At 43.4% G+C, this 26204-nt stretch overlaps 2 protein-coding genes across 9 annotated transcripts in view; one reads left to right on the plus strand and one right to left on the minus strand.

Annotated features, from left to right (window-relative positions):
* The window catches only part of LOC134809367 (uncharacterized protein C10orf95-like), a 73080-nt gene extending 65210 nt beyond the window's left edge, over positions 1-7870 (plus strand). The window contains exons 4-5 of the mRNA XM_063804893.1: positions 1549-1724; positions 5678-7870. The gene's annotated coding sequence lies outside the window, so the exon portion shown is untranslated. The remainder of the gene's footprint in view (positions 1-1548; positions 1725-5677) is intronic.
* Positions 1-26204, minus strand: part of ADGRG2 (adhesion G protein-coupled receptor G2) — a 136771-nt gene that overhangs the window by 59950 nt on the left and 50617 nt on the right. For all 8 annotated transcript variants that reach the window (XM_016943191.4, XM_016943198.4, XM_016943195.4 and 5 more), the window contains exon 3: positions 20694-20812. In XM_016943191.4, the coding sequence (XP_016798680.2) occupies positions 20694-20811 (118 nt within the window). In that variant the 5' untranslated portion in view covers position 20812. The remainder of the gene's footprint in view (positions 1-20693; positions 20813-26204) is intronic.

Here is a 26204-nt window from a genome sequence, read left to right on the forward strand (position 1 = left end):
GATCCTTTTCATCTCTTTATGCACAGGCTCGTTGCCATCTAGCGAGTTAATATGTTTATCCATATGCGGACATCCACAGCCCTGGGAGTGGCTGTCTCCTTAATATTTTCTTCCCTGGGCCCCTGACTTGCCTCATCCTAGTCCTGGCCCTGTGTCATATATAAGCGTTTTTTGTGTTGTTTTTTTTTTGTTGTTGTTGTTGTTGTTGTTTTGCTACCAAGAACCAATTTTCCACCCCAATGGGGATGATAGCACCTCCACTGAGAATGCATGACCTAGGCAAGCTTCTCCAACCCGCAGCCCACAGGCCACATGTGGCCCAATACAAATTCATAAACTTTCTTGAAACATTATGAGATTTTTTTGTGATTTTTTTTTTTTTAGCTCATCAGCTATCATGTTAGTGTATTTTATGTGTGGCCCAAGACAATTCTTCTTATTCTAATGTGGCCCGGGGAAGCCAAAAGATTGGACACCCCTGCTGTAGGGTTATCTCTGCTTCCTCCAGAAAAGATAGAGTGTGAAGAAAGAACCCTCTCCTCCCCAACCCCACTAGTGTCTAGAGTGATTCTGCTGCTAGCCAGCTGACACTTTCCTTCTCACCAAAGCATCTGTCATGTATGGGTTAGCAAGAGTCCCTTGTGGGAGTTTTAAGTGCAGAAGTGCCTGGAAAGGTGGCAGGGGTGCGTGCACCAGTGGTTTGGCTGTGGCGAGCAGTTTTTCCAATTTCCCTTAGTTCACACCACTCTTTGCCAGTTCACAATTGAGCAGTGATCACTTAGCATCTTAGTTTAGGTTCTCTGGGTCGCAGGGCCTAAGATCAAGACTGGAGTGCAAGTACTTTCTTTGGGAGGTAATCCCAGGAGGCAGGGAGAAAGAGACAGGGAAGGATGGAAGCCAAGTTTGGGGTGTTTGTTGTGGACAGTGGGAGCTCAAGTCCAAAGAGACCTCTGAGAAGCATAGAGAATGCCTTCTAGAATTGTCTCTAGGAAGGGCTGGAGACTGGGGCATTTATCCAAGTCTCCCTCCCCAACAGTTGACATTTGCTCCTGGGCCATTACTTCCCCTGCACTTGTGGGCTCTTCCTGTGACAGCTGAGCAGGCTGCCAGGGCTCAGGGGAAACCCCAGAGGCAGACAGAAGTCTGCGAGCATAGAACTGTCCACCTCTTCTGTGGCTGGTCTCATAGATGGCTCAAAAGGATGTCACAGGGGCATGAAAAGCAATGGCTACACTTGGGTTCCTTTGATTGACTTCCTGTACACACTTAGATGGACACAATGGCGGAGCTCACCGATTCTCAACCCTGGCTGCACATTAATATCACCCCCAGGGAAATTACTGATGTAGTCAGTCGTGGTGGCTAGCACCTCAAATCCCAGCTACTCAGGAGGCTTAGGTAGGAGGATCACTTGAGGCCAGGAGTTTGAGACCAGCCTGGGCAACGCAGCAAGAACCCATCTCTAAAAAAAATTTTTTTTAAATTAAATGACTGATGTCCAGATCCCACCCCTGATCATTTCAACCTGGGCATCTGCATTTTTGACAGCTCCTCTAGCAATTCCGATGTGAAAAGAAGATGGATGGAGAAGCACTGATTCAGCCATGGCTGACATGTCGGAGTTGGAATGGACAGTGCCCGGACCTCACAGTCTCAGAGAACTGGAGAAGAGTAAAGCTGAAGAGGGCATCATCTGGTTACAAATGACAAGTCCAGGGCTCCAGGTGAGTGCTTTGTGTAAGAGGAGACTGCTGCGTGGTGATACGATTAAAACTCATGTCCCCCACCTCCTGGTTCCATGTCGCACATGGTGCCCATGACACTCTTTTTGTTTTGAGACACAGTCTCGCTCTTTCGCCCAGGCCGGACTGCAGTGGCGCGATCTCGGCTCACTGCAAGCTCCGCCTTCCTGGTTCACACCATTCTCCTGCCTCGGCCTCCTGAATAGCTGGGACTACAGGCACCCGCCACCACGCCCGGCTAATTTTTTGTATTTTTAGTAGAGACGGGGTTTCACCGTGTTAGCCAGGATGGTCTCAATCTCCTGACCTCGTGATCAGCCCGCCTCGGCCTTCCAAAGTGCTGGGATTACAGGTGTGAGCCACCGCGCCCGGCCCCATGACACTCTGTAAACCTCAGAAATCACTTCCCTATGGGTTCCAAGTCCAAAGCCTTAAGCTAGAAGCTGAAAACTCCTGGTGGCAGATTGCATTTTCCATGAATGGCCATAGCAATATTTCTCATCTCACAAGTTCTTCCAGAACTTTGCCACTCTTCTGTCAAGAGGTGGAACCTATGTCCCTTTCTCTTGATCCTGGGTGGGCTTTGACTAAGAGAATATGGTGCAAGTAACACTATGGGCTTCAGAGGATAGGTGACAAAAGGCAACAGAGCTTCTGCCTGCTTGCTCTCACTCTCTCTCTTTCTCCCTCTCTCTTATCCTTAGAACTCAGGCCATGTAGAGAGGCCACATGGGAACTGAGGTTCCTAGTCCTCAGCTTCCACTGAGCTCCCAGCCAACAGCCAGCAATAACTTGCCAGACATGTGCACAGGCCATCTTGGAAACAGAGGATCCAGCCCTCAGCCAAGATGCCCCAGTTGATTCCATGTGAACTAGGAATGAGCCCTCCTGCTGAGCTCTGCCCAAATTACAGATCTGTGAGCAAACTAAATGACAGTTGTATTAAGCTACACAGAAATAGATAACTGGAATACCACCCATGTCTTTCTTTCCAAACTTAGCTTAACTGAGTCTGAGCTAAAGAGAATTCACACTGTGTATCTTATACTGAATACCCACTATATCTGGGGCATGATTGCTAATAATCCTCACAATAGCCCTACAATAGGAAACGATCATCCTCATTTCACAGATGGAGAGTTTAATGGTAAGCCCGAACTCAGACTCAGACTTGTTTGACTTGAGAGCCCATACCTCTTTCACTAAGCCATACCATCTCCATTCACTCTATGCTGTCTGGCCACCTGAGAGGCTGTCTGTTAGTCTATCTCCTTATTAACCCATCATTCCTGCTACTTCCATGATAATCAGCAAGGCTGAATGATAGCTCTCAGTTCTATGGGGTCTTTCCAGGAGAAGGGCCAAAGAGGAGTGGTTGATCACAAAGTCATCGGCACAAAAAGATGGTGGCCAAGCTACAGTCCTGCATGGCACATGAGCCAGATGATCAAGTAATGAAAGCTATGCTAAGAAATGTGGGCTTTATCTTGTGGAGAAGGAGATGCAGTAGAGGCTTTTTAAGGTACATTTCAGAACAATTATTATTTTTATATTTATTATATATTATTTATATATATAAACCCACAAATTATATGCTACATATATACATATGTTTTTATGTCTATATATAAACACATATATACGTTTATATATATATATACATATGTATATACAACACATAAAATTTACCATCTTAACCTTTTTTTTTTCCAAGATGGAGTCTTACTCTGTTGCCCTGGCTGGAGTGCAGTGGCACGATCTCGGCTCACTGCAACCTACACCTCCCAGGTTCAAACAATTCTCATGCCTCAGCCTCCCTAGTAGCTGGGATTACAGGCGCCCACCACCATGCTCAGCTCAGCTAATTTTTGTATTTTTAGTAGAGACAGGGTTTCACCGTATTGGCCAGGCTAGTTTCGAACTCCTGACCTCAGGTGATCCGCTTGCCTCGGCCTCCCAGAGTGCTGGGATTACAGGCATGAGCCACTGCACCCGGCCTCATCTTAACCATTTTTAAGTGTACAGTTTGGTTGCATTAAGTATGTCCACATTTTTATGCAACCATCACCACCTTCTCTCTTTAGAACTTCTGCATCTTCCCAAACCAAAACCCCATACCTATTAAACAATAACTCCCCATTCTCCCCTCCCCCTTGCCCCTGTTCCTGACACAGAACAATATTTTTTGTATAACTATGAAATAAATGAGGGAAATCTGAAGTGGGAAGGCCAGAGAATAAGCTACAGGGGTACATTGGGCAAGACACGATGAGGACTTGAACCCATGCTTGGGAAGCTGGCATGAAAAGAGAGGTTCAACAGATCCTACTAAGGTAAAAGTGAGAGGATTTTGCGGGGCGGAGGGGGGGTCACTGGGATGTGGGAGTGAGGAAGAAACAGGAATCGGCCTGCCAGCAGTTAATCTATCGAACTCCCATAGTCCACGTGACCCTGTCCTGCACCCCTAAAGAAGGCAGTGTGGCAGGTAGGTTAAGAGCCTAGACTCCAAAGACCAGGACGGCCTAGGTCCAAATCCTGGCTCTGCCATTTGCTAACTATGTAACTTTGACCACTTAGTTAACCCATCTGCACTTCAGTTTCCCAGGTGAAAAACAGGCACGAAGATAAGTGTAACAGGACATACTTCATACGTACTACTGTTAAAGTATTGAGAAGAATACACAGTAAATACTGCTCACATCAGTAGTTAATACAATGACTGTATTAGTCCGTTTTCACGCTCTGATAAAGACATACCCAAGACTGGGTAATTTATAAAGGAAAGAGGTTTAATTTACTCACATTTCCACATGGCTGGGGAGGCCTCACAATCATGGTGGAAGAGGAAGGAAGAGCAAAGGGATGTCTTATATGGCAGCGGGCAAAAGAGAGAGCCAAGTGAAAGGGGGAAATCTCTTATAAAAACATCAGATCTCATGAAACTTATTTGCTACCACAAGAATAGTATGGGGGAAACCGCTCCCGTTATTCAATTATCTCCCACCGGGTCCCTCCTACAACATGTAAGAATTATGGGAGCTGCAATTCAAGATGAGATTTGGGTGGGAATACAGCCAAACCATATCAAGGATGCGCTCTCTATTCTTCACTTTCCCAGTGACTTATCTAAAAATGATTTCTCCCTTCTACGTGCAAGACTTCCACTCCAGTTTCTTTTCTCCTTATATTATTTGCTTCCAGTTTCTAAAATATCCTTGGGATCACTTTGAGAACATGGGAGGAGAGAAGCAGAGGGCTTCAGGAAATCTGATGACCATAACTTACGTTTTATAAGTTCTTGTACAAAGTCAAGAACAGGTGAAATTTCCAGGAAGAATGTAGAAGACACAGTTAATCATGATGTTATTGGGTTGCCCTTAAGTGGGATGCATGGTCTCCCTAGGGGTCACAGGCTGGCTTCTAAAAAGTAACTAATTTTTTTCTGATTATAATCATAATGTGGGTTTATGTGGGAAGAATTCTAAGCCACAGAAAAATATAAGGAAAAACTTGAAAAGTACTCCTAATCTTACCACTCAAAGATAACATTAGCTGGCTGCAAGGATCTTCAGAATTCTCTAGGCCAGTTGCAGAACTGAAACAACAAAATAGAACCTTGGGAGATGTTAACTTCGTGTTTTATTTAGAAGTATCAGCAGATAGAAAATTGAGCTCATTAGCATGCTAGCATGTGTGGTGGCTCCATAATGCAACATCTTCGTTAGACCAACTACATTTCCCAAAATTCCCTTTTTTGCATGTTTCTAATTAACGTGGGACAGAAGAGAGTTTCCTGTGGGAGATCTGGGCAGATGTGGGCAGCAGCCATGTTGTAGCTCACATAGGTTGTCAATGATCAGTTGCCTCATCTTATTAGGACCAGGGAGCTGCCGGGCCTGTAACTGCTCCACCTTCTCCTGGGTTTTCCTTTTCAGCTTCTTCAGCTCCTTGGCCATGTATGTACTTTATGATGAAGGGCCCAGCTTCTGCAGGATATCCATACTGCCAAGGTCAAAAGCAACAATAAGCGACGTGGGGCTCAATCTGTTCTCGTGGGCTACAATGCATGCTTCTGGTTTCCAGGTTGTTCTTGCTCTCCCTTATTTTACATTTATCCTTCCTTCCCAACTGCCTGTCCAATAGATGTGGAGTCCCAACATCAGATGTGAAGATGAGAGCTTTATAGAGACTGCTTAACCAGCTCCCACAGTTGTATTAGGACAAATCCCTGTAACAAATCCCTTTGTGTGTGTGTGTGTGTGTGTGTATGTGTGTGTGTGTGTGTGCGCACACACGCGCGTGCACGCACCTTAGTGGTTCTCCTGTGATTGAATCCTGACTTACACAGTTTGAGATAGAAACCTTCTGAAGCAATTAGATTAAATGGTCTATAACTGTGCTGTCCAACATGGTAGCCATTAGCTACATGTGGCTATTTAAATTTAAATTAATTAAAGTTAAACATAATTAGAATTTAGTACCCCAGTCAAGTTTCAAGTGCTCAATACTGTGGTCACATGTGGCTGGTGGCCACTGTTTTGGGCAGCACAGATATACAGCACTTCCGTTATTGCAAAAAAAAGTTCTATGAGCACTGGTCTATAGTGATAATTACTAGTATTTACTGAGTTCTCACCATGTGTCAGATGCAGATTCCAAGTTTGCTCTGGAGAGCACGATCCGGCAGGCAAACGGGGAAAGAGAGAGAGTGACGGGAATCAGGTGGGAGATTTTTTTTTTTTTTTTTGAGATGGAGTCTCTCTCACTCTGTCACCCAGGCTGGAGTGCAGTGGCACAATATCGGATCACTGCAACCTCCGCCTCCCAGGTTCAAGTGATTCTCCTGCCTCAGTCTCCCAAGTAGCCAGGATTACAGACTTGTACCACCACGCCTGGCTAAGTTTTGTATTTTTAGTAGAGACAGGGTTTCACCAGGTTGGCCAGGCTGGTCTCGAACCCCTGACCTCAGGTGATCCACCCTCCTTGACCTTCCAAAGTGCTGAGATTACAGGTGTGAGCCACTGCACCTGGCCAGGTGGGAGATTTTTAATGACCAGGCCTGGAGGTGGCACACATCACTTATACCCACATCCATTGGCCAGCACTCAGTTACACGGCCACTTCTAACTACAAGGGAGGTTGGGAAATGTAGCCTAGCTGTGTGCTGAGGAAGAAAAAGTAAAAGCTTTGGTGCCAGCCAGTCTCTGCCACATCAGATTTAATTTGAGCGCTGTGAAGTAATTAATGCCCATTAAACTAAGGATGGGACAAGATTAATGCTAAAATCACTCTCCCCAGCCACCATTTTCTCTCTTGTTCTTTGTCATGATATTGACAAGGTCAAAAGTCAGGCAGTCAGCATGAACCCGAGGAGGAGAAGTCCTTGCCACTTTGAGGCTGAATATGAACAGCCCCTTCTTTATGACTCACCCTATCAGCTTTGCTCCTAGCGAATGTTCATATCATGGTTCTCCGGGACCCTTGAGAGTGGGACTCCTATGTGAGGAACTAGTTCTGTAAACAACTACATGCTAGTAAAAAAACCATTAAGAGGGTTGGAATTAGGCATAGTCCTGCTGCATAGAAATCCTACTTAGTTGGAAAAATTGTATTTTTAAGTTGCCTCTGTTTTGAAGCCACGTTAACCCTTAACCTTCAGAAAATCCTTAGCCAGCCTTTATACATTGGTAGCTCCTGTTCTAATAATGTCTTCTCCTCATATTTTCTTTGGCTTGTCATGAGCTTTGAAAGTTTGATCTGAGATCCCTCACTTTTAATAATCTGTAACTCTGATTTGGTAATCTCCTACATATGAATAAAATGTCTGTGTTCATTTATTTCTAATGAATAAATGAACATGCCTGCTGAGCCAAGCCTTAAATGTGATTAAGGAGACTGACTTGGGTTCAGATCCTGGCTCTGCCTTGAGTAAGTTTCTAACATTCCTCTGCTTGTATTTCCTTATCTGTAAAATGGGAGTGATTTCTTTGAATGAAATTATATTACATTTATCAAGCATTTTATCACAGTTTCAACAATAAGGTGTAATTATTATTAATTCAGACTATATGATTCTGTGCCCTTGGATAAAGTTTACCATTATATAATAAACTACTTTTCTCACTTAATGCAAACAATGTGGTATCAGTAATTTGTAGAGGGCATTTTAAAAAATCATGAAGATGGTTTCTTCCAGGATTTACATGCATGAGATTTCCATTCTGACTATAAAACATTCTTATCTATTCACTAACACTAGGTTAGTGAGAATGTCTGTTAGAACACTGTGCTCATCTAATTCAAGTTTCCATAGTTTAGGATCATCATAGGAAGGCACCTCCTACAAAGATCATGGGGTTCCATCCCTTCGTATTACACATCAGGAAACTGAAGTTCATAGAAATCCACTTCAGAGGTAAAGGAGACTTGAAGATGACCTAGTGCAATACTGTACGTTTTGCAAAGGTAGTCATTTAGACAGTACTTTCATCATTTCAAAAATCGCTTATTTATCCACAATAGGCTGCACACAAAAAAATGAGAGTGTGAGGCTGAGGCTGGGTACGATGACTCACGCCTGTAATCCCAGTGCTTTGGGAGGCCGAGGCAGGTGCCCAGGAGTTTGAGACCAGCCTGGGCAACATGAAGAGACTTCATCACTACTAAACATGTTAAAATTAGCTGGGAGTGGTGGTGCATGCCTATAGTCCAAGCTACTTGGGAGGCTGAGGTGGGAGGTGCGCTTGAGCCCAGGTGTTAGAGACTGCAGTGAGCTATGATTGCACCATTGCATTCCAGCCTGGTGACAGAGCAAGACCCTGTCTCTAAAAAATAAAAATAGAGTATAATGTTTGTACCGTTTGGGATTATATCAATACTGGTTTTCTACTGCTGATCACAAACACTGGATACTGTCATATATGTTTTTACTCAACACCAAAAATGAGAACAATCTTACTTAAATAAATTGTGTAAAAGCATCTTTTAGGGCTTGGAGTTCACTGGAAGAAAAGAATTACAAAATAGGTCATGGGTGGGGAAAATACCAGATACCAAAATAGTCCAACCCCTTCAGTCTACAAGTGAGGAAACACAAGCTCAGAAATGTGAAGTCATTTGCCAAAGTTTATTCTTTTAATCCCATTTTTGAAGGCCTACTGTGTGCCAGGCACGGGGGTTATAGCAGGGAATAAAACAAAGTCCCTGGCCTCAAAGAGAGTTTACATTCTAGTCATATTATGCAATTCACTTCAAAGTTTTAAAACTCTACTTTGAAAACATCCTGTAACTGAAAACTTCTCACTAATTCAAACCCATCTCCTTCTGCTTGTGTACACCAAAACCCAGAATTGGTTAGACTTCACTGTGAATCCCAATCTGTGTAATATCAAATCATATTTCAAGTTAGGAGCAAGGCAAAAATGTCTACATAATTGAAAGACAACAGAGCTATGTGTTCAATTCCTGTTCATTCAATTAATCAGATAATTATAAGCAATTCTAATTTACACACTAAAGCAAAATTACTGCCATTTTATATCTTTGTTTATCTCTTCTTCAAATTAAAAAACTCTATGCTGTACTAAATACTATAGCTACATTAGAGTAACTTTTACTTTATGCTCTGTTCATTTCTAAAAGAAAAGTAACAAAAGGGTATAGGTCACACTGGACACGGATGTTAAAGACTAACACACATCACATCACAAACATCATTGCAAAAGTATCTCTAACTTACCTTGATGTTTTTTACAGCCCTGTGATCTTGTAAATGTGAGGCCTCTTGGCAAGATCAATGTGTTTCTTGTTATTTCTTGAACTAAGGATGTACCCGCTATTAAGGTGCATTTCAACAGCGTGTTCTCTTGGAATATCAACTTAAACCCTAATAGGTTAAATCAGCAGAACTGTTGCTTTTATGCCTTAGATCACTCTTTATCTTTATACAGTGCTTTGGGGATATAAATTCATCCCAGGATGAACAAATCATGCAAAGTTGTGTAAAAACCATTTTCAAGCCAGGCACGGTGGCATGCACCTGTAATCCCAGCTACTCGGGAGGTCGAGATGGGAGGATGGCTTGAGCCCAGGAGTTCGAGGCTGCAGTGAGCCATGATTGTTGCGCCTGTGAATAGGCACCGCATTCCAGCCTGGGCAACACAGTGAGACCCAGGCTCTAAAACAACAACAGCAACAACAAGAAAACCATTTTTAATGCTTCAGGACTAAATATTGGGGAAGTGGTTAAGAACACGAGTTCTAGAATCTCACCACCTCCACTTTCCAGCTGTGTGAATTTGGAAATTACCCAAACTGTCCAAGCCAAAAATAAGCACTTTCTGGATCTTGGTACTGTTTCTTTCTGGGTAACCTAGAAAGTCACTCCATTGCTTTGAGCTTCAGTTTTCTCTTCAGCAAAGTGAGGATAACACAAACTTTTCTGCTAACCTCAAGGGGACACCGTGAGATGATGTATGCGAAGGTGCTTCGTCAACCGCAAAGACCTACAGGAGTGTCCAGTTGTGTTGCTGCTGCTGTTGTTAATCTTTAGTACCAGTACTATGTATGAAGTAGTACTAAAGAATCTGTCTTTAGTACCAGTACTATGTAGTAGTACTAAAGAATCTGTCTTTAGTACCAGTACTATGTAGTAGTACTAAAGAATCTGTCTTTAGTACCAGTACTATGTAGTAGTACTAAAGAATCTGTCTTAGTATACACAGTACTGGTACTAAAGGCACTATGAAGAAGGCCAGGCATGGTGGCTCATGCCTGTAATCCCAGCACTTTGGGAGGCCGAGGTAGGCGGACCACCTGAGGTCAAGAGTTTGAGACCAGCCTGGCCAACGTGGCAAAACCCCGTCTCTACTAAAAATTCAAAAATTAGCCAGGCGTGGTGCCGCGAGCCTGTAATCCCAGCTACTCGGGAGGCTGAGGTGGGAGAATTGCTTGAAGCCGGGAGGCGGAGGTTGCAGTGATCCGAGATCGCGCCACTGCACTCCAGCCTGGACAACACAGCGAGACTCTGTCTCAGAAAAATAAATAAAGAAATAAATAAGATACTATGAAGAGACACTGGGATTCTTCAATGAAGAGCAAGGCAAGGACAGCAACGATAACTTGGGGGATTTGCCAGTCGGCAAGAGCCACTTCTAGAGCTTTTATCCATTTTGAAATCAAGAGATTACTGGCTTTGTTATAACTTTAAAAGCCTTTGAAATTGCCTCACATAATAAATGTAGTTCGAAAAAATGTGACTTATAAATTGTTTCCAATTTCACGTTAGGACTTTGAACAGGAGAACAGCCTTAAAATGGGAATGCAGAGGTGACTGGTTCTCGGTTCTGCTAGCATCGCTTGGGGTATTTTGAAGAACCCCAATATCCAGGCTGTGCCCCCAGACCAATAATGTCAGAATCTCTGGGGGTAGGAGGCAGGTATTCTTTTTTTTTTTTTTTTATCTTTGAGATGGAGTCTCGCTCTGTTGCCCAGACTGGAGTGCAGTGGTGCAATCTCAGCTCACTGCAACCTCTGCTCCCAGGTTCAAGCAATTCTCCTGCCTCAGGCTCCTGAATAGCTAGGATTACAGGTGCCCACCACCACACTCGGCTAATTTTTGTATTTTTAGTAGAGACGGGGTTTCACCATGTTGGCCAGGCTGGTCTCAAACTCCTGACCTCAAATGATCCACGTGGCTCGGCCTCCCAAAGTGCTGGGTTTACAGGTGTAAGCCACCACACCCGGCCGAGGCAGGTGTTCTTAAATTCCCCCAGGTGATTCCAATGTGCACCCAAATGTGAGAACCTGGCATAAATAATCAGCAGCTCAGACATCACCCAAGGATTTCCAGAATGACATAATGTTCGAGGATCCCTGGTATTCCAGGACAATGAATGAAGAATCTGAAGATGGTCCCTACTGGCTGATTGAACTCACAGAATGTCAGACTGTGAAGGAATCTTAACGGGGAATCAGTTGAGCTCCTTCCTCATATGGAGGAGGGGAAATCCATTCTTCAAGGGTAATCCTAGCCAAGGTACAGCCACCTCACTGAAGTCTATACAGAAGTTTGGAGTAGTCTACACTGTATCAGAACTGACTGGGTTCGGATGAGCATAGTACTGCTGATGTAAGCTGAGGGGGGGCCCACTTTTTGGAATATCTCTAGGCTTTAGACTAGGGTCACAAATCGAAACCAATTAGACAACCACAGTTTACTGAGTACTTACTATGTGCTAGAAAATATGGAGGCTACAAAGAGAGAAAAGATGTCACCATTACCCTCTAGGACCTGAATGATGTCTCTACATACCTGAAAAGATAAAACCTGGAGGAGGATCAGAGTTCAAGATATCATGATGGCCTCCCACAATTCCTAATGGAGTGCCCTGACACATCATTCTGTGTTCAATATGTATTCATTTTAAAGCAAGTTTAAAATTTATAGATACAATTTAGATGTGGAAACAATAGCACCAAAACACACCAAAAATTCCTGAGCTGCCTTTGATATCTAGGGTGGCTCCCTTTTGTTTCAGAGCCTCCACTCCAGAAATATAGGAAAGAGATCCTTAAGTCTGATGATTTAAGGTAGCTTTGTCTCTTTTGCTCTAAAATGGTCTCTAGTTAACCCAATGACTTGTGAATAAATGCACAATCTTTGTCCGCCCTCCTTTTCTTTCTGGTAGTCAAGATGGCGCCTGGGCTGAGAATGGCGTGCTAGGGCCTTTCTGGCAGCAGGGAGAAGGGGCCTGGATCTGTGAGCTCACCCAGTGCTGAGCCCTGAGTTCTCAATGGCCTCTCCAGAGACCTCCCTCATCCTGTAGGGCTCCTGGGTATCCAACTGGTGTCCACTGCTGAAGGCTGTGTCCAGTGGGCCCATGGTCTATTCTTCAGAATCCCATCCAGGCCTGGGGGTCCTTCTCCTGCTAATACAGCTCCCTTGAGCTCTCACTACTGAGTGTCTGTCTCATCCTCCATCTGAACCCTGGCCTAGGCTGTCCATGCCATAGTCTTTGCAGCCCTGTCCCCACCCCTGGATCTCATCACAGCTACCCACTAAGAACATGAGGGTACTTTAGAGTCCCTACTCTACCACATGAGAGCTGAGAGAGACTTGGAGGGGACATCATCTCCCAGAGGAAACAGTTTTGCCATTTCATCTCTGCAACTGCCCTGTGCTGACACACAGGGCCCATAAGGAGTCCTTACCTGGAGTTCCAAGTGGAGAGTGGGACACAATGCCCTCTGCTTTCAGTTTCCCCTGCAACCTATCTATGATAGACTCTCCATCACTCCCCATCACCACTTCCACCTGCTAGGGAAAGAGCCAGGGTCCAACAGACATGGCCTCATGCCTGGGTGCAGGTAGTAAGATTTGGCAGGGGTCAGTGGGGGTTGTGAGATTGGCTGAGCATCAGATCAGTGCCATGGTAAGCATTTATAACCTCATTTGTACAGACAGGGGATTGAGAGAGAATGAGGACACCAGGACAGGGTCTGGTATTAGAGGACAAAATGAAACAGAACAGGTTTCCCGCCTCTCAGGAGCACGCAGCCCATTTCCTGCAGCTCTACCGACTTCCTCGCAAGGAAGACCAAGGACTCAGGTGGACACAGCACGAGAGGATAGGAGGAAATCAGACAGCCAGGCCTCAGAGAGGGGAATTCTAGAGGGACTCATCGCTGGAAATGCCTGCAGCACAGAAAGATCTAGACCCAGCCCAGAGAGAAAGTTGGGGATTGTAGCTCATGAGATCACCAAACTGGCTCAAATGTGTAATTGTTTCCAAATGAGGAAGACAACTCTGCAAGAATGAAATTATAACCATCTTCCACTATTATGTCATCTGCCCCTCTGGAAAATAGAATAGTTGTATCTAAAAGAAGACCTCCTTCAAAGATTAAAAAAAAAAAAAAAGGCATTGGTACCGCCCAGGAGAGCTGGAGGCTGGAGGTGCCAAAACCCATTCTGGTAGGCCAAGAATGAGCCCCTCAAATGTCACCAAATCACACAACTGAAAGTGTTAAGGTCCACGGGCTCTCTCTGTTGGCTAGTGGCCTGACGAGAGAGTGTCATCCCACCTCTCCCTGCCGTCAAGAGCTACTGAGTCACCTCTCAGGCTTCCAGGGTGAAGCTACTGTGTTTATGGTCCAGATCTCCCAGAGCCCCGGGTCGGGGGAGCTGCTGCTCTCTAACAGCTCACCCCAGGCTCCCTCTCCACTCCCCTAGCCCTGCACCTCAGTGACATGCTCATTCAGTCCCCAGACACTTACTGAGGGTGCCCTGGGCAGCCTGGTGTCGTGTGAGTAGTACAGGCTACAGATTCTGATGGGGAATCTTCCTAGCTGTGGCACCTCTAGGCAAATGCCTTCATTTGTTTGACAGTTTCATTGTCTGTAAACCAAGATGAAAACTACCCACCGGAAAGAGGTTTTGTAAGGATTAAATGAGATAATGTGCGTAAAGCACCTGGAAGAGTGGCCCTGAGCAGGCTCTCAGTGCCCATCAGCTTCCCTCCCGTGAGTTCGCCACCCGCCTCGCCAACCTTTTGTCTGGCACTGACCACACACTGCAAGGACTCACGGTACAAAGGAAGCCCGTAATGAGTGTGACACAAAGTGATATCCCCAGGTACGGATGCATAAAGAGAAGCAAGCACTGGGGAGGGGGATTTAATTCTTCCGAGGTCAGGGCAGGTTTTCTAGAGGTAGTAAGATTTGGCCTCAACTTTGGAAGGGGAGTTTCCCAATGGGGAGGGTCCCCGGAAGCAGAGTGGGGGAATATGCAAGTGAGACAGACAAGGGGGTGAATCCGGAAATGGGCACATTCATGAGCAGATGAGTATTATGGGGTACAATGCAACTGGGGAACTCTGGGAGATAACATAGAACACATCTGAGTGTGGTCCCACCAAGGGACAAGGAAGCTGGCATATTTAAATACCAACTCCCACTACTCACTGTTTGGGAGTGTTATCTCCCTGGCACTTCTGGTTTGTCCCGCACATGGGCCAAGCACACTCCCATGGACATAGATGATCCTCAGGGAGACATGAAAGCCGTAAGCATCCACAGGAACTGTCTGCAGGTGACCCCTGGGGTGGGCCAAGGGGGTATAGGCAGGGCACCAATAGCATCTGCTATAGGTGGCTTAGCATCGAATTAGACTAATCCACAGATCTGGCCACAGGCCATATGTGAGCGCCCTATAGCGCTGACTCATACTTTAAGACTTATAGTTTGTATTGTTCTCATGCGTCATAGTCACCGCCCTCCAACTGCAGTGTGAATTCCCTGGAGTCAGAGACAATGTTCTCAGCAGCCAGTACTGCTGGGCACACAGCAGGCAATCATTATCGCACAATTGATAACCCAGTGGAGAAGTGGCAGGTCAGTCCCCTTGGCCTTCAAAAACCAGGCCTGAGCCATCCTGAACTAAAAGAACCCCTGCCCCAGTCCAAAGCTATTGGAGGAGGCGGTGCCTATGAACTACCTGGGTGATCCAGAACAACATTGATTCTCACAATTATGGATTCCATCTTTATTTTTAATCTACAGATTCACAACTACCAAGCAACTGAGCCTAGCATAGCAGAGAGGTTAAGAATGTGAAAAGGCACCATAGTATAGAGGTCCAACATACATGCTTTGGAGCCAGATGGCCTGAATTTGAATTGTAACTCTGCAACCTCTTAATTATTTGACCGAAGGCAAGTTGCTTAACTCCTCTGTGCCTCAATTTCCTCACCTGTAAAATAAGCTGATAATAGTGCCTTTTTCAAGGGGTTATAGAGTGGGCTTTAAATGAATTAGCCATTTGTAAGGGCTTAGAACAGTGGCTGGCACATGGTGAGTGCTATCAAGGTGATTATTCAGTAACATGAGCAGGGCGTGGTGGCTCACATCTGTAATCCCAGAACTTTGGGAAGCAAGGCGGGAGCATCACTTGAGCCCAGGAATTCGAGACCACCTGGGCAATATAGCGAGACCCCATCTCTACAAAAAATTTAAAAAATTAATTGGGCGTGGTGATGTCACCTGCAGTCCCAGCTACTCCAGAGACTGAGGTGGAAGGAACACCTGAGCCCGGGAGATTGAGACTGCAGTGAGCTGAGATCGCGCACTCAAGTCTGGGCGACAACAAGATCCTGTCTCCAAAAAAAAAAAAAAAAAAAAAGTAAAGAAAAGAAAGAAAAAGAAAAAAACAGAAAGAAAAAGAAAAAAACCAAAACCAAAACAAAATAAATAAATAACATGAATAAATACTCTTACTGGGCGTTCTGAGAGACAGATGATGCCAATGCTACTTGTCTGTCACACTTTGGGAACCACTGCTTTAAGAAATCAATTCATCAGAGATCTGGAGCAAGAAATGCAGTCAGCTGCCTTAAGTGATCACTCAGCTTTTCCCTACTTAGGTTTGTTTCAGAGCCATGCACTTTCCTATTTACCTGCCCCTGTTGTTGGCATTTTAAAACATAATTTTTCAAAAAGACATATTTCTAACAAACAGCTTTCATTTGGATGAATTTTTTCCCTTGTGTTCCACTTTCCTGCCTCATCTACCCCTGTGGTGGAAAAAGCACCGAAACGTGAGACTGAAGATCTAGCATCTAGTCTGGACTCCGCCACTTCCTAACCAATAACCTCCCTGGGGACATTTACTCATCAGTAAAGTGGGGACTCTTGAGTTTTGCCCTGCCAAGCCCACAGTAATGTTTCAGTGCCCTAAGGAGATGGTGCGTGTGAGAATAGTTTAGATTTTATTTTATTTTTTGTTTGAGAGTCTCGCTCTGTCACCCAGGCTGGAGTACAGTGGCATGATCTCAGCTCACTGTAGCCTTGACCTCCTGGGCTCAAGCGATCCTCCCACCTCTGTCCCCCTGGGTAGCTAGGACTACAGGCATGCCACCGCCTGGCTATTTTTTTTTTTTTTGGTAAAGACAGTGTCTCGCCATGTTGCCCAGGCTGATCTGGAACTCCTGGGCTCAAGCGATCCACCCACCTTGGCCTCCCAAAGTGCTAGGATTACAGGCATGAGCCACCTCACTGGCCCATAGTTTAGATGAACATCACATGGTCACAATGGTCACAACAACAGAATTTGTATCCCATGAGATATATATATATCTCTCTCATGGGATATATATATATATATATCTCTCTCATGGGATATATATATATATCTCTCTCATGGGATATATATATATCTCTCTCTCTCTCATGGGATATATATATATATCTCTCTCATGGGATATATATATATATATCTCTCTCATGGGATATATATATATATATCTCATGGGATATATATATATCTCTCTCATGGGATATATATATATATCATGAGATAGATATATATATATATCATGAGATAGATATATATATATATATCATGAGATAGATATATATATATCATGAGATAGATATATATATATCATGAGATAGATATATATATATATCATGAGATAGATATATATATATATATCATGAGATAGATAGATATATATATATCATGAGATAGATAGATATATATATATCATGAGATAGATATATATATCTATCTCATGGCATATATATATCAGGAAGAGATTTCGCTCCCCATTGCTGTCTTCCACCAGTTGTGTAGGCAGTGGTTCTCAAAGTGTAGTCCCTAGGCTATATCATCAGCATCACCTGGGAGCTTGTGAGAGCTGTCAATTCCTCGGTCCCACCCCAGACCCACTGAAGCACAAATTCTGGGGGAGGGGTCCAGTGAATCATACCTCCATAAGCCCTCCAGGGGATTCTGATGCATGCTCAAGTTTGAGAACTTGGTTTTGTGGTTACAAGCACAAAATCTAGAGGCTGACTACTGGGTTCAAATCCCAGCTCTGCCGCTTCTTAAGGGCTTACAGACTTGGGCAAGTTACTTACCTCTCTGAGCCTCAGCTTCCTGATCTGGAAAATGGGAATACAACTAGGATCTCCCCTTCCTAGACTGGATTGAGAAGATTAAGGGAGTGGATGTGTATTAAACATGTAGGAACCTGGTATGTTGTAAGCCTTCAGAATACATCTAGTCCTTATCATTTCTTTTCTTTTCTTTCTTTCTTTATTTTTTTTGAGACAGAGTCTCGCTCTGTCACCCAGGCTGGAGTGCAATGGCATGATCTCAGCTCATTGCAACCTCTGCTGCCGGGTTCAAACAATTCTCCTGCCTCAGCCTCCCAAGTAGCTGGGATTATAGGCGTGCACCACCACACCCGGCTAATTTTTTGCATTTTTAGTAGAGACAGGACTTTGCCATGTTGGCCAGGCTGGTCTCAAACTCCTGACCTCAGGTGATCCACCCGCCTCGGCCTCCCAAAGTGCTGGGATTACAGGCATGAGCCACTGCACCCGGCCATTATTTCTTTCTTTAAAGAATGGCGGCTTTTTGACAACGTGCCCCAGTACCTACTTTTTAAAGGATTGCCAATTGTGTTATAGCTTGTTGGGAAGTTTTCCATTTAGTCTGTGTATTTGTATGTGTGTTTTATTTGTTTGTATGTTTTGTTGTTTGCTGCTAGTAGATTTTTATCTTACGCAATAAAGATTCCTTGGTCCTGCCACCCACTTCTGAATAAGAAAGTTATTTCGTTGTGTGTCCTTGATGTCTTAAGTATCAATCATTTCCTAGTCCCATTCCTAATGAGGATGCTTCTTTTTTTTTTTTTTTTTTTGAGACAGGGTTGTACTCTGCCACCCAAGCTGGACTGCAGTGGTATGGTCACTGTTTACTGCAACCTCCGCCTCCTGGGCTCAAGCAATCCTCCCATCTCAGCCTCCTGAGTAGCTAGGAATACAGACACCCGCAACCATGCCCGGCTAATTTTTCATGTTATTTCATTTTTGTAGAGATGGGGTCTCACTATGTTGCTCAGGCTTGTCTTAAATTCCTGGGTTCAAATGATCCTCCCTCCTCAGCCTCCCAAAGTGCTGGGATTACAGGTGTGAACCTCCTAATGAGGATTCTTTACACTTGCCTTTGGCAGTTGTGCCCACAGAAATTGCAGGCCCAGCATTGCTGGTCTTTCAACTGCCTTTCTCAGATGCCTTTTCTTCTTGTTCCATGAACTTCTAAAGATCCCCCTTTCTGAAAATACCAGGCTGCTTGGGCATCTGTCTGATTCTCTACCACCTTTAAATTTCCATATGGTTGTACCTTCAAGTAGATACATTTAAAAACAAGTAAACACCAGAAATAAACCCTCATCTATACGGTCACTTTGAGGCAGGAAAATAGGGTCTGGAGGCAGGGAACATAAGGCCGATTCACACTTCAGCTATGACAGGAAATATCCTCACCATAGGGTGTATGCTGAGTAAATGACTTTGTAACTTTACTTCATCCTCTTCATTTACATAGGGCATACACCAAGTAACCAATGGAAACTCCCACAAATTCTGTAACAGGGACTTTGAGCCCCTGTGCTCGGGCCACTCCCACACTGTGGAGTGTACTTTCATTTTCAATAAATCTCTTCATTCCTTCCTTGCTTTGTTAGTGCGTTTTGTCCAATTATTTGTTCAAGATGCCAAAAACCTAGACACCCTCCACTGGTATAACAAAGTGATTTTTGACAAAGTTGCCAAGACCATTCAATAGCAAAAAGGCAGTCTTTTCAAGAAATGTGGCTGGAAAACAATACCCACATGCACGAGAGTGAAGTTGGACCGTTACCTTATACCATATACAAAAATGATAAATTGATCAAAGGACCTAAACATAAGAGCTAAAACTATAAAATTCTTGGAAGAAAACATAGGGGAAAGTCTTCATGATATTGGATTTGGCAATGATTTCTTTGATATAACACCAAAGCATAGACAACAAAAGTAAACATAAATAGACTACATAAAATTAAAAGAATTTATGCACGAAATGATACTATTAAGAAAGTGGAAGAAACACCCCACAGAATGGGAGAAAATATTTGTAAGTTATATATCTGATAAGGGATTAATATCCAGAATACACAAAGAACTTCAAAACTCAACACCAACAAAAACAACCCAATTCAAAACTGAGCAAAGGACTTGAATAGACACTTCTCCAAAGAAGATATACGAGTGGCCAATAAGCACATGAAAAGATGCTCAATATCACTAATCATTAAGAAAATGCAAATCAAAGCCACAATAAGATACCACTTCACACCCATTACCAAAACAACAGGAAAATACAAGCATTGTCAAGAATGGGAGACACTGGAATTCTTGTGCCTTGCTTGTAGGAATGTAAAAGGATATAGCCACTGTGGAAAACAGTTTAGCAGTTTCTCAAGATGTTCAACACAGGGTTATATGATCCAGCAATTCCCTCCTAGGTATATACCCCAAAGAAATGAAAGCAGGGACTCAAATAGTGATTTGTACACCCATGTTCATAGCAGCATTATTCACAACAGCCAAAAGGGGGAGACGACCCAAATGCCCATCAATGGATGAATGAATAGACAAAATGGGTCAATGCATACAGTGAAACATTAGCTGTTAAAAAGAATGAAATTCTGATACATGCTGCAACATGGGTGAACCTTGAAAACATCCTAAGTGAAATAAGCCAGGCACAAAAGGACAAATATTGTATGATTCCACTTATCTAAGGTACTTGCAATAAGCAAATACATAGAAAGAAAAGGAACAGAGGTTACCAGGAAGGGGTGGGGGGGAAGGAAATTGGGAGTTATTGTTTAATGGATATAGAGTTTCTATTTGGGATGATGAAAACGTTTTAGAAATGGATAGCAGTGACAGTTACACAAAATTGTGAATGTACTTAATGCCAATGAACTGTATACTTAAAAATGGTTAAAATGATAAATATTATGTTATTTTACCACAGTAAAAAAATCCTAAATAACAAAAAAAATACACACATGCAGATAAACAGAAAAAAAAAATGAAGAAAAACAGACACATTACCTTCCAGGGATGTTACCAGAACGACATGAAGACAAATGATGACAAGGAATATCTTGAACGTCAGTAAAACTTCTTCAGTTCTGCCAACATGGCCACACTGCCTGACAGAGAAAACCATCCTGGAATAAAGTAAGGAGAAGACAGATCATCACAGCTGCCATAATCACAACACAGCAATACCTCAAAGGTCATTCCTCAACCAAGGCAACCTGTGATCCTGTGCACTTCAAATTGCTATGGTTCCAGAGAATCAGAAACGCCAGTTGGGCACTGGTGACAACAAGCAAAACCCATGTTTATTATGGGAGGGTTGCCCAGTAGGATGTTATACTTAGAAGCAAGGTAGTCCATGTGGATTTATGGAAAACATCAACACATGCAAAATAACAAGAGAAGGAATAAAAAACACAAAATGTTACATCATTATTACCATTACACAGAATCTTTTCAATAATTATCCTTCTCTATGTCATTTTTCCTTAAAAAAAAATTTTTTTTAAAGAGATAGGGTCTTGCTATGTAGCCCAGGCTGGAGTGCAATGGCTGTTCACAGGTGCGATCATAGTATACTGTGGCTTCAAGCAATCCTCCTGCCTCAGGCAGCACCACTGTGCCCAGCTCCTATTCATGTTTTTTTTTGTTTTTTGTTTTTTTTGAGACGGAGTTTCGCTCTTGTATGTTTTATACTGTAAAAGGATAAGTGATATGGACAGGAGGCAGGGAAATATTGGGTAGAAGAGTGTGGCCCTAGACAAGGGCCACACCCTCAAGCCTGGACCCGCAGCCCAAAGTGAGAACATGCATTCTCATTTCCCTGCCCGAATGTTGCCTTTTCCAAAACCACCCTGGTCTGCCCTGCCCCCAAATCCTGTACCCATAAAAATCCCAGGCCCCACTGGCAGAGTGGCAGAGGAGAGAAGAGAAGTAGCCGGACCTTGGAGAGGAGCAGCTTGACTTCAGAGGGATGGCTTGACAGTGCGACTTCGGAGGAGTTCAGCTGCAGATGGCCGAACTCCAGGGGAAGACCACCTTCCCACTCCATCCCCTTTCCAGCCACCCATCCCACTGAGAGCCACTTTCATCAGCAATAAAATCCTCTGCATTCACCACCCTCCAATTTGTTCTTACAACTTCATTACTCCTGGATGCCAGACAAAGACCTTGGTGCAGGTGCAAGAGGCTGTCACACTGACCCTCCACTGAACTGTTTAACACTTACACTGTCCAAGGATGGCAATGCTAAAAGAATGCGCGGTAACACATGCCCTCTGGGGTTCGGGGGTCGCGGGCAACCTGTAGACGCTGCTGTGGGCCTGCACAGAGTCCTGCTCCTGCTGGTTGCCCAGAAGCACTCAACCTGGCCTCTGTACCCACTCACCTGCGTGCTCCCCCTCCCACGAGGGGTTGAGAGCTGTGGGCTGAGTAAGCGAGCCACTCCTTCATGAGTCCCACAAAGGGGTCAAGGGAACTATCCAGTTTCATCAGTACATTGCATTTCCTTTTTGTTGCATATTATTTTATCATCATTGCTTGCATTTCAGTAGTTTATATCAGAATTGAATTTAAAAGCCTCATTTACCATTCATTCATTTATTCATTCAACAAATATTTATTGAGGGCCAATATGTACCAGATGAGATGTGAGGGCTGAATAGGAGTGAACTAGATGAAATGCATGTGCTGGAGGTGGGGCAGGGGCTAGGGGAGAGTTCAGCACACAAAAAGAATTGCAAATGCTAAGACTGTGTCTGATCCTCTCATGTCTGGGAGTTGGCCAACATTACCCCAAGACGGGCAGTCAGCACTAGGAGCGGAGGCTGGCGTGGGGTGCTGAGAAAGGAATCACTCATGGGCACAGGCACAAGCAAGGGGGTGGCGAGAGCCAACTGGGCAGGCTCCCTCTACACAGCCAGAGGGAAGTGGCTGGGACAAACCAGGCTGTGTGTCCTCAGCTAGCAGAGCTCTCGGCCAAGGGCACTCATGAATCCAGCCACCACTTGCAGCTTCTGCAAGCCCTAGAGTGAGTGTGAATACACAGTGGTGAAGACTAAAGAGCATGAGTTCAAAGGTCCCAACTCGGCCCCATAATATCTGAGTGACTGTGGACAAGTTATTTCCAATGGTCATGTTTCCCCATCTAGCAAACTGAGACAACAGCACCCACCTGATAGTGCTGTTGCGGTGAGTAAACAAGAAATCTTTGCACAGTGGCTGGCACTGTGAATGCACTGTAAATGTTAGCTGTGCTCTTCATTCATTCATTCATTCATTCAACAAATATCTATTTTGCACCTAGTATGTGCAGGATCAGGCAGTGCTGGGATTAAGGGGTGGAGGGCATGGAAAGAAAGGGGATATATAAGTCAGAGTTTCTGTCTCAAGGTAAAGCTGGCAATCTTTAAGAATTCTGTAATTGAATACTCATAACCAGCACTAGGAGAGTGATTCTTTCCTTGACCTGACATGATGATGTTTTAGACCAGGAGGTGAATCTTTCTCCTTCAGAAGAGGGCTTGCATATCTTAAATTAATAAATTGTATTATGTATTAATGCTAGAATATGTTAATCAATTATAAAAAGCCTCTAATTTCTCCCTCCTCTTTTAACCTCTCTCTGGGCATAATGGCATGTTATTGATCTTCCCAAAGGAGTCACTCAAATGAGGATGTTAACACAGTTGTGCAAAGATGTATCGATGTCTCTCTGGAGGAAAGATCTAAGTGTCTTCTACAGCTCCACAAAACAATCTCAGTGCAGCTCAGAAATATAATGTTTGCCAAGGAAATCAGAGACAAAAGAGTGCTTATTGTACATAATTCCATTCATGAGAAACCGAAGCAGAAAAAACTAATTGATGTGGTGAGAAGTCAGGAGAAGGGTTATCCTTGAAAGGGAGGGAGTTATAACAATATTGGATGTGGGCACAAGGGAGGCTTCTGAGGTACCGAGAATATTCTGTGTGCCAATTACATGGGTGTGTTCAGTTCACGAAATTCACTGAGTTGCACACATATATGTATGCCATAAGTTTCAATAAAAAGTTTAAAAATTAACATTTTTTAAAGTTTTTGAACTCTGTCCCCCCTCCAAAAGCACTGCTTTAAAAAAAAAATGAAGGCATTATTGAGTGAACTACAGTGCCACAGAAAATGCTCTCCTCTACAAATAGGCTTGACTGTACCTGAAACTGGTGGAGTTGACTTAGATTTAATTCACAAGTATTTAAGTGTAGCCTGGGGAGACAGTATCAGAGTGGTTTATTTCTGGAAATGAACTCAGAAATCACCTATTCTCGAACCCTCGTTCTACAGATGAAAGAGGTCCCATCATTGCAAGCTTGTCCAACCCTGGCCCCCGGGTCACATGTGGCCCAGGATGGTTTTGAATGTGGCCCAATACAAATTCGTAAACTTTCTTAAAACATTATGAGTTTTTTTGCAATTTTTTTTTTTTTTAGCTCATCAGCTATCAATAGTGTTAGTGTATTTTATGTGCGGCCCATGACAATTCTTCTTCCAATGTGGCCCAGAGAAGCCAAAAGATTGGACACCCCTGCAAGTCTAGGGGATGGGTCAAGGTCATTCAGCTATTTGGCAGAACCCTTACTCTTTCTACCAGAACACAATGCCAGCCTCCTGAGACTTTGTCTCCTTGTAAGTAAAATGTTTTGAGTCCATCAGGTGAAAGACATCAAGTTCAAAATGTTATTATACAATTTAAGAATGTCTAAAGACTCATTCTTGAGCTTTGCTAACTCGTAGGGCAGGACCTAAGTGGTGTACAAGATATGATCAAAGGCAAATTCGTGTACTCAGTGACTCAGTGTACATACACAGTGAGTGACTACTATGTGCTGTAACTGAGACCTCTGATCAAAATAAACTATGCCTTTTCACTACAGGCAGGATCTACTCAACTTCCAAATGCAGGTAGGAAAGGCCAGAATGAAAGATGACCCCAGCAATCATCTTGAAAAAAATATATAGATCAAGAACTTAATGCAGACTGCTTTCAGTTATCAGATCTGGAATACGTTTCTTCAAGGCTGAACATATGTTTTTGGAGAAGTTTTATGGTATTTGAAATAATGTAGCTCCTACTGCCTTCTGCATAAACCGAGAATGTCCTATTAGGTCATAAAGTCTCTAGGATCACTAATCAAAGGGCAATCTGTGAAGTTTGAAACCTTTAGTCATTGCACATCAAAGCCATTTTTCTCTTTTTCAGCTGGAACATTGATATAGTTTGGATACGTGTCCCCATCCAAATCTCATGTTGAATGTTGGAGGTGTGAGCTGGTGGGAGGTGTTGGATCATGGAGGATCCTTCATGAATAGCTTGGGCCATCCCCTTGGTGATAAGTGAGCCCCAGAAGCAAATGCCACTATGCTTCTTGCACAGCGTGCAGAACCAGGAGCCAATTAAACCCCTTTTCTTATAAATGACCCAGTCTCAGGGATTTCTTTACAGCAATGCAAGAACAGCCTAACACAAACATCTATTCATCTTCTGGTGCAATCTGGGTTAGCTCAATGCTATCCAGGTCATCAACAAAGAGGATCTGAATAGCCACTGGTTCTTAGCAAATTTTTAAGGTGCTAAGGATGGCTAGGAAGATAGCAACAATTACAGAGAAAACTATTTGGTAGCATTTAAACAGTGAAACGTAGACCTTGACACTAGATTAAAGATGATCCCCAATTCATCTTTATCCAGGGCCCCCTTTCAGGTTGTGAACTCTGATGTAAATGGCAACCTCCCTCTAGAGTTGTACTGTGCACGAACTACATGACTATATGCCGTGGTGCTTCCACTCTAAAAACTCGTTCTAGAGCTCTTCAATTTCATTAAATAGTATCAGTATCATATTTTTGAAATATATATCATCAGTGCAACCTGTTATGCCAATAAATGATAAATCTGTCTTTAGATGTAGAATAATCAAAGAATAATATTAGAAAGGGAGAAATAGCTTGATACCACCATAGGGCAGGTCTGCGTGAGGGTTATTCTCTGTTATCTCTGGTTAACTGGCATACTTTGATTATACCATAGCCACTATGATATAGACAATGACCAATATTTCTGACCTGAGTTATAAGAGGTATGATAATTGTTCCCTAAGTCTTCTAGAAAACTCTATGCTTTTGAGACATTTATACGGAGTCATATATGTTGGCTTACAAGACCACCACAAGGGGAAATGTAAAAAGAGAAGGACTGCAGGGGTTCTCAGTGTGGATAAAGTGAGAACAAAAGGGGAAAAAGCAGTTGATTTGGATTGTTCAATTCTCAAAGAAGTCAGAAAAAGAATCAGGAAACTGGTAAGAAAAGCATAATTAAATTTCTATTTGAACACTGCTCAATGACTTCGATACAGGAAATATCTCAGGGAAAAAAAATGTCTTCAGTGTTCTGGGAATATGTTGGGTTAGGTTAGTTAGATCAAACCTTGGGCTGAAGACAATTAAAAATCATGAATAAAATGCTAAAAGCATTTTCTTATTATT

Source organism: Pan troglodytes, chromosome X (genome assembly GCF_028858775.2).
Source record: "Pan troglodytes isolate AG18354 chromosome X, NHGRI_mPanTro3-v2.0_pri, whole genome shotgun sequence".
Classification (NCBI taxonomy): domain Eukaryota; kingdom Metazoa; phylum Chordata; class Mammalia; order Primates; family Hominidae; genus Pan; species Pan troglodytes.